This window comes from Vulpes lagopus, chromosome 13 (genome assembly GCF_018345385.1).
Source record: "Vulpes lagopus strain Blue_001 chromosome 13, ASM1834538v1, whole genome shotgun sequence".
In the NCBI taxonomy this organism is placed as follows: Eukaryota; Metazoa; Chordata; class Mammalia; order Carnivora; family Canidae; genus Vulpes; species Vulpes lagopus.
The window spans coordinates 7,442,234-7,451,949 of NC_054836.1; the positions used below are offsets into that span (position 1 = coordinate 7,442,234).

Here is a 9,716-nt window from a genome sequence, read left to right on the forward strand (position 1 = left end):
GAAACTGAAGAACACCTACACCTGTAGTTATAAGAAGGATTCCAGGTGCATCATAAACTGTAACATGCTACACACAGAGTTGGTAAAGTCACTACGAATACAGCTCCAGCCATGGGGATTTGGACTAATCATTTCATCTTAGATCATTCACCAACTCACTAGAGCTTGTGCTGAGCTCCTTTGCTACACAGTGCATGAAGACTGGGCTACATCTATTGCCAGAAGCAGCTACCTAAGTCCCAGTATGATTATATAAAGTGCTCGCTTATTCCCATCTAAGCATGCTCTTTGGGTAAAGTGTAGTATCTCTTTAGCCTCATCACTGTTTCTTTTATTTTCGTGACTTACCTAACGCCTCAAAACTTGCTACTTAATGTCAAATTCTAGTATCAATTCAAAACATTTACTAATGCAGGCTTTGACTGTATTTCAGTAAATTTACAAGCATGTCATGCGAAGAAGCACGATTCATCTTTTGAGTTGATAAACATATTGTAGGGTTGCACTGAGCGTCAACCTCCCTCTTTTGTCCTTATAATCTTTATAAGTGCATCCTCTGGCCCTTCCAAAGGTAAATCCATGGCAGCCTACGGTAGCAACTCTACTTGCTCCACGCATGAGTCGCCTTATCCCCAGTACATTCTCAGCTATGCTGTTAAAAGGCAAATTGCCGTGCCGTATTATCCTCTGTATCTCCAGTTAATACCAGCTGAGCTGACCTTCCAGTTGCAGAAAGAAGTTCAGACCAGCAACTCACCTGATCTCTGTGAACTGGGGTACTCATGAAGCAGCTCACAAGATTTAGAGATGCTGGTCAGGGTTATACACACAATCTGGACCTTCAGAGCGACTCTTCTCTGTGATGTGAACTGACCCAAAAAGGGGTCAGAGGTAGAACATAAGCTTCTGTAAGGGCTGGATAAGCAGCCCTCTGTAAGAGAAGCAGCTTCTTCAGGAAATATCTTTCCTTAAACAGGGTACTTCTGTTAAAAAAGCTTTTGACAAAAAAATAAAATAAAATAATTAAAAAAAAAAGCTTTTGTCCTATTTAAAGATCTGTAGCTACTATACCTGTTTCCAGACCTCTCTGCACTCCCCATCAAGACAAATACCATGTGCAAAAAGTATTTGCAGCAAAGAATGGTGAAATCTCACTCTCACGCTCTCTCACTCTGTCACACACATACTACAATTATGCCCTGAGGTCCATGGACTATGGATTAATTCCTCAGCTTTATGCAAAACTGTGTATTAATATTGTTCTGGGCAGAGTCCATAGCTTACAGATTTACAATAATCCATGAACTAAAAGAACCACTGTTCTCCTCTAAGGGATAACCAAGAGGAGAGGGCCAGGGCCTTCCAACATCACAGAACTGAGTCCACGGACTTTGACTGTCTGTCCTCTTCTTTACTGCTGCTAAAGAGAAATTTAAGTAAATGGGGCTTACTAAGTTCTGGTTTGTACCACTCACCACACCAACATGTGTTCCAGAGAGGAGGAAAGGATGTGTTACGTTCTATAGTGTTCCCACTCAAAACTTCCTAACCCCCTTGGCTGGTCTTATCTAAAACGAGCACAAATATACCACCCACCAATCTAGAATCTAGTATTCTCAGAAACAGGAGGCTGCATGAGAGGGACAAAGATAAAGTATTTCCACTTCCAAGGAACCGAGTAAAAGGAGGAGGGGAACTCCTTCTAAGTTGCCCTTCTCTAAGAGGAAAGTTTAGAACCACCTAAGACAAATAAATCACACACTCACCTCCATTATTTTTCTTCATCTCTTCCCCATGTGTCTTAATCAAACTGACTAAAGGACTCAGACTCATTTTTCTCACTGGGTCTTCATGTAGCATAGGTCATCTTTTTTAAGAGTACTGGTTTCTTTTTTTAACTACCATTTTAAGACATAGGTTCCCAAAACTGCCATTATTATATAGAAGATATTACTCCCAAATACTTACTTAAGGGCATGGTGGGGGAAGAGAGAGACATAAAGTTTATATGGTAACTTTTAGCTGACGTGTGTTAATTTGCCACTTGTATTTCTTTGCAATTGTCATTAATGGAAATGAACTTCTGTCTAAAATCTTAGATTGATTGATTGATTTTTAAAGATTGCATTCATTCACTTGAGAGAGACAGAGAGAGAGAGCACATGCAGGCAGAGGGAGTGGGACAAGCAGACTCCCAGATGAGCAGGGAGCCCAACACAGGGCTCAATCCCAGGACTTCAGGATCATGACCTGAGCCAAAGGCAGACGGTTCACTAACTGAGACACCCAGGCACCCCTCTTGGAAAGCTTTTAAAAAAAAAAAAAGAGTTCTATAAAGCTCAACAGGGTAATCTGCCAAAGAGTCACAGAATTTAAACTGGAAAGGAACCAATCATCCACCAGTTAGCTAAATTACCTCAACAGCATCCCTCAACACTCCCAGTGACTGACTGATTTGTTGCCTCTGTTAATATACACTCTCCAGAATCCTCAACAACATCTCACATTAAATAATCTTTTCATTTTGGGGCTCCCAACTGTCAATACTTCCCCAAAGCATCAGTTGCATCCCATGTGAGGATCCATACAACTGCATGCATGTATGGCTCCTATGAATTTCAGCTTGCAACTTCAAGGCCAGTTTCAGAGCTTCATTGATGCCTGGAAAGCATGATAAATATTACTTTGAAAATGATACTCATTGAAGTTGACATTTGCTCTGGAAGAGTTTGCTCACAGCTATGATGTTTTAGATAAACCAGTGAAAGACTGAATGGTAAGCATACCTTCCAAACAGGCACAGCAGGTGCTCAGAAAAATCCTATTAAGCACATGTAATATGAGTAATGAAAATGCCTGGTATTTCTATCCCTAGAAATGACTGTAAACTTGGAGAGGAAGGCAAGGCAAGAGGGTGGCCTTTCATCCAACCCATGAGTTGTTTTAGGTTTGAAGCTGGAATTAGGTATGAGAATATGAGTGATTTTATGCAAGTGGAGGGAAAGCTATCAACTGTGAAGGATAAAGGAAATAAACAAAATGCTAAAAACATCATGAAAATAACACCTGGTAGGTGAGAATAAACTTTAAACTTAAAATTGTTAAGTAGGCCCTTTAATTGCTAACCATTGAGGACATTTTCAGCAAAAAAAAAAAAAAAAAAAAAAAAAAAAAATCTGGGAAAACATTATCTATTAATAAACACAGCCTAGTTACTAAAAGCCTTATGTTGCTTACTAAATGTTACTCTTTCTCTATTAAGATAAATGAAGATGAAATTACTATCCTTATCAGTGGAACGCAGAATTGGTTTTCCAGCAGTGTCTTCGTCTGTGAATTGCTGCTACGCTCTCATTTCTTATGAGTGATGACATAAATATTAGACAATTGGGCAAATCTGGAATGTTTTCTTCAGCTAGGTTGAACGAACCTATCTGCAGTTCAACGCTGAAGTTTGGGCCTCATCGGCACCTCGTTTTAGTCAACTGAGCTAAAAACAGTGGCTTGCTTATGATACCAAGATTGTTGCTTATCCTTCCCCATGCCTCAGAGGGAAACAAGAGGACTGTTTTTCAGAAGAAGGCAAGGCAAGCGGGTGTATTTTAGGAAAAATACAACGATCGGCTGAAAAATTTATACAAAATGCCTAAAGGGAAATCACACAGGCAATCAGCTGCAGAACTAAGGACTCCTTTTCCTCAGTCCACATCTTTAGGTATGCCTGTGGGAGCACAATATGCTCTTATTTAATCATTTTAAGATCAATGTAAATTTACATACCCATTCCCTTGAACAACTCTAATAATATCTACTACTCATGTAAGTACTAAACATTGTCAAAACACTAAATGCTTGTATACCACAAGCAGGCTGCAGTATCTAAACATACTGAACAAGGAAACCCAATCAAAGTGACTTGTCCAGGGCCACTGAGCCTAGTGAGAGGCAGAGCTAGAACTAAAGCCAGGTTGGCCAGCTTCCAAAGCAAGTGCTCTGGCCACTATTCTAACTACACAGCACCTCCAGAGAACCTTCAAATATTAGATGTGAAGGAACCTTACCTAACAGCTGCTTTCTATTAAAAAGCTACAATGTGCCACGTGCTTTAAATACCTTATCCCATCTTCTTACCAAATATGAAGAAGTGACTTGTCCAAAGCCGCAGAATGATAAACATCTAATCTGAGACTCAAACCAAGGTCTGTTTAACTCCAAGCTGATGCTTCTTTGAACAAGACACCAAAGAACTCAGGATGACCCCCAAGCACTCAACAATTCAAGAGCGTGCCATTTTTAGAGGAAATTGCAATGGGCTGAGTTTGGCTACAAGAAACTTATAGTGCCACTAGACTCAGAGAATTTCAGAACCAGAAAAGATCAGAGGTCTCAGAGATGTACTCAAGCCCCATCATTTTGCAGATGAGCAAACTGAAGCACAGGGATGCAAATCAACCTTGAAAAAGAAGGATTTGAAGCAAGTGGGAGACCACTGCAAGGGCATTCCAGGTGAAGGGTGTATCCTGAAGTGAAGTAAAGCACAGAGGTCAAAGGGAGCATGGAGTGTGCTTGAATTATAATATAAATACAATGCCCTCTGTGAGAAAGGACATAAATAAAGAATACTTCTGTCAAGTCGTGTGTTCAAAAGACATTGTTTCTCTTATTTAAAAAAGTGTAGAAAAAATTTTTTAAACAATCTCTTCATTCTAGGCTAATATCTACCCTATTATCATCCTTATAGTAGCCAACCTTACCTAATATTTGATATGAAGGTCTGTGCTGTGTCCAAATTTTCTTTTCACTTTGTTTGCTCTCATCACTGTGTCTGTCTATACCAGGGCATGAGAACATGGATTTAACTATTGTTCTAGCCAGTGACCTCTCACCCAGAATTTGTTTTGCTCTCCCTTACTTTTCATTTTCACCCTCAGGTATGGAAAAGTCAAAGCCTAAGGCAAGGTTAAACAAATCTCTGCGTAAAACGCAGTTTATAGTAGTATTTATTTTACTCCAGAAAGTACAAACTAAACCACAACAATGCAATGCAGCCTCAGACATTCTGTTACAAAATGTGGTACTGTCATTAACTGATTATCAAGAAATGGTGGTCACAGACCAAAAACTGAGGTCAACAGTCTGAGTTTCTATAGAGAAAGCTTTAATAAATTCTTCTCACGGTGACAGTTTCAGAGTAAAAGTTTTTAAACATTTTAAATATTTAAGAAGTTTTATTTCCTGGTCACAGAACTAAACACAATTCACACATTTCATTCACTGATGCGGGTTGTGTAGAAATTCAAAAAATGATAGAACCTCCAGAAGCGAAACTGCTTTATTGACTAGGTTCAAGCATACTTTCAAAACGGAGAGGCTCCCGATTCAGGTGCAGCGAAGAGCGTTTAGCGAAGTTAGTGCGGGGGTACCGACACCCTGGGGAAGAACCAAGCGTTCCGTTCGCTCGCCAAGCGCACGCGGGGGGCGTTAAGGCTTTCCCGGCGACGTCCGGCTGGGGACTCACTCCCCGGAACTCCCCGGCGGGCGGGCTCCCAACACTGCAAGCCTAGCTCAGGCCCCGTCAGGCCGGCAGGCACCTGTCCTGAGGCAACCGGGCCTCGTCCAGAAGAGGCAAAGAGGAGGCGTCAAGCGAAAGCCAAGAAGCTAGGCGGCACCCCAGGCAGGTCAGAAGTCTGCGGGGTGCGCGCGTGCGGCAACGGGTGGTAGGGGAGGGAGAGCACTAAGGAGAGCAGAGCAGGGTTCCCGCGAAGCGCCAACGCACCGAGAAGGGTAACGGGGGCCAGCGCAAAAGGAGGTCGCGATCCTGAACCCACGAGGAGTTCAGACAAGCCCCATTTCACAGAAGGCAAGACCGGGGCTTCAGATAAAGCCCCACGGCTCGCGGGCACTGCAGCCAAGCCCAGACTGCGAGCCGCGGGGCAGTCGGCGTCCACGTGGCGCTGCCCCCGCCCGCCCCAGCGCCGAGCTCAGCGCCCGCACAGGACCAGGAAACCCCTCTGAATGGATGTCCCGAGTCTTGAAACTTGAGGCTTCTTTGCAGACAGCTCGGCTTCGGGCCGGACAACACCGGGGGCCTGGGCGGGGGGACACCGGCCGAGCCGTCCCGGGCAGGTCGGCGGCGTGGGGCCGGGGCCGGGGCCGGGGCCGGGGCCGGGGCCGCCCGCCCACTGTCACTCACCCGGATGCCCTTCACCACGGTGATGTTCTCGTTCTCGTCCGCCTCGAAGGTGACCCGGCGGGTGCTGGCGGTCCCGCCCATGGCTCCTGCTTCCGCGCCCGCACAGACCTGGCCCGGACGCACGAGGACTTCAGGCCCCACGCGCACACACGCGCGTGGACGCGCCGGCGGACGCCTTCCTCGCGCGGCGGGAGCAAGGCCACGACCCCAACAGGCAAGGAGAAGGCGCCGGGCCTCGGCTCCCGCCTCCTCCGGTCACGCGCCGCAACAAACATGCCTCCGATTGGTCGGAGACACGAACGGCCCGCCTCTATCCGGCGGGGGCGCCCGGATTGGTTGGGCCGGACCCGGATGCTATGGCAACAGGTGCTGTTTGACCCGGTTTCCGCAGCCCCCGGGGGTACTGGGAATCGTAGTCTCCCGTCTGGCGCGAGAGCGGCCGGGACTGTCTTGCCTCAGACCCGGAGCGCGGGGGGCGCGCGGCCTCCCGGGAGTTGTAGTCCGGGTTGTGCGGGAGCTCTGTAGGCGGGCGACTGTGAAGGAAGTCCGTCCCTCTAACGAAACATACTTTTTGAAAGTTTTGAACAGAAACTTGGGTTGGTGACTTAAAACGTACGAAGTCTTTCCTAAAGGAACTCGCAGTTTGACCAGGGAGGTGCTCTGTCCTAACGAAGCCATTCCTAGATTCCTAGCAATAGAAACACGAGGCAAAATGTAACATTCATTTCAGCCTGAGCCATGAAAACAATAAAAATTTAGAAACTCGCCCTGCGGCCGTAGCTCATGAGGACTGTGTACCATGTACTGTCCTGTTTACTTTTGTAAAATAAGATTTTAAGTGCTGTGGTTTGCAGGTCTGCAGGCATGAAAACAGACAGTAAAGTATCTGCCCAGGCCTGGGCCCGTCCATCCCCGCAACCTCCTTCCACTTCAGTCGCCTAAACCACTAGGGCCGGGATGTGAGGAGGCAAAGGAAAGTTAAGCGATCGCTGAAAGTGGCATACATTAGGGCAGAACTCAAAACTGCAGCAGACAAGGCTGAGATCATTCATTTTGCAAAGGTTCTAGTGCAGAACTCCGCCTCTGCAAGACCCGTAAATAATTTTTAAGTAATATACACACATTTAAAATTATTATTGGGGTACCTCAGTGGCTTAGTCAGTGAAGGATCTGACTCTTGATCTCAGCTGGGGTCTTGATCTCAAGATACTGAGTTTGAGTCCGAGCTTGGGCTACATGCTAGGCATGCAGCCTATTAAAAAAAAAAAAATCAAATTAATATTTGCTAAATACCCTGTGACATGTAACTCCAGTCATATAACTACAGTCTTACAGAGGCAGATTTAGAAATTAGGCTAATGATGGTACTATTCTTGAATCCCTTTCAACATTAAAAGCAACCAACCACAACACAGCATGGCATCCTCCTATTGCAAAGGCATTCAAAAAACTTGCAATAATTTTTTTTCAAGTTTTATTTAAATAATCTCGACAGCCAGCATGGGGTTGGAACCCATGACCCCTAAATCAAGGGCCGCATGTTCCTCGAACGGAGCCACCCAGTCACCCCTTAAACTGGTTATTCATCACTGGAGGAATCTTTAGAGCCAAGACTGTGTCTTTCATCTCTGTATCCCTGGTCAGCAGTAGAGTAATGAATTTATTCCATTCATAATCTTGATATTTTTAATATATATGTTTCCAAATTGTATTATGTTATTTTGTCCTTATTCTCAAATTGTATAATATATTTAAACCTTTCTTTTACAGGGAACTAAAAATCCCAAAGATTATGTCTTTCTTGGGCACATTCCCTCCATATATGTACCCTCCTCACTTATTACCCCAATACATAGAACAAACTGGAGGTTCTACATAAAACAGATGCTCAATTAATTATTACCAAAATAACTAATTACAAGAGTTTAAGGAGAAAGTAGAGATATGAAGGAATCACTAATTATATTGAATACAGTTATGATGGAATGCCCGGATGGCTCAGCAGTTGAGCATCTGTCTGCCTTTGGCTCAGGGCGTGATCTCAGGAGTCCCGGGATCGAGTCCCACATCCGGCTCCCTGCATGGAGCCTGCTTCTCCCTCTGCCTGTGTCTCTGCCTCTCTCTGTGTGTCTCTCATGAATAAATAAATAAAATCCTTAAAAAAATACTTTAGAATTAATAATCCATTCCAAACAACATTACCGAAAAGAAGAAAGAAAGAAAGAAAGGAAGAAAGAAAGAAAGAAAGAAGAAAGAAAGAAAGAAAGAAAGAAAGAAAGAAAGAAAGAAAGAAAGAAAGAAGAAAGAAAGAAAAAAAACAAAAACAAAACAAAGCAAAAACCTTGAATTGAAAAAAAAAATACATCTTTTTCTTGGAAAAATGCCTACTATAACAATATTGACCTACCTGTATCAATTTCAAGGCCGAGCATGCCTACAGTCCCTTCTAAAGAAAATGTCTTGAGCTACCTAGGACCTGTGGTCTCCCTTTCTCTCTGGCCACAGCTTATTGGTGATCATCTAATCCAAAAGCATTATTAATTAGCCAGAGACCTATGAACTAGAACGCAAAGTTTTACCTAACCAAAAATAATAGCTAACACTTGAGCCACTCAGATTCTATACACCTTTTCTCTATCTATTGCTCTCTCAAATTTAAACTTGAAAATTCAGAGCATACAAAAAGATAGCAAAGAGAGAAGTTTTGATACTGAGTCAGAGATGTCATCATGGTTAACTAAAGAGAGGTCGGAGCAGAAACTGTAAGAATATAAGGTATCTGGATTGGACAAAAAGGAAAACTATATTCTTGGATGGCATGACCTTATAAATACAAAAATCCCAAGAAATCCACTAAAAAATGATTAGAGCTAATTTTAAAAATCCAGCAAGGTTGCAGGATACAAGATCAACTTACTAAAATCAATTGTATTTCTATATACTAGCAATTAACACACCCAGAATGAAATTAAGAAGACAATTTCATTTATAATAGCAGCAAAAACAACTCAAATACTCATGAACTTACAAATGGATAAACAAAAGGTAGCATATCCAGGCAATGGAATATTATTCAACAATAAAAAGGAATGAAATACTGTTATATGTTATAGTATGGATGAACATCAAGAACATTACGCCAAGTGAAAGAACTCAGACATAGAAGACCACTTCTCGTATTACTCCATTTCAATGAAATATCCAGAACAAGCAAATTTATATGGGAAAAAAAAGTGGATTAGGCTTGCCAGGGACAACGAGGGGGTGAGGAGAGTGACTTCTGGTTGGAACAAGGTTTCTTTAGGGGCAGGTGATAAAAATGTTCTAAAATTAGGTGATGGTGATGTTTGCAGAACTCTTTACATATACTCTCATTGAACTGTGTACTCCAAATGGATGAACTTTAAAATATGTAAGCTGCATATCAGTAAAGAATTTATAGCTACCTAATTAACAACACAAGAAACAGCAGGTCTTGGCAAGGATGCAGAGAAAGGGGAACCCTCTTGCACTGTTGGTGGGA

General features: G+C 43.1%; 1 protein-coding gene across 1 annotated transcript in view; it reads right to left on the reverse strand.

The window, feature by feature from the left end:
• CHCHD3 (coiled-coil-helix-coiled-coil-helix domain containing 3) overlaps nt 1–6,445 on the reverse strand; it is a 273,592-nt gene extending 267,147 nt beyond the window's left edge. The window contains exon 1 of the mRNA XM_041727307.1: nt 6,194–6,445. Coding sequence (XP_041583241.1) covers nt 6,194–6,274 — 81 coding nt within the window. The 5' untranslated portion in view covers nt 6,275–6,445. The remainder of the gene's footprint in view (nt 1–6,193) is intronic.
• Between the last annotated feature and the right edge of the window lie 3,271 nt (nt 6,446–9,716).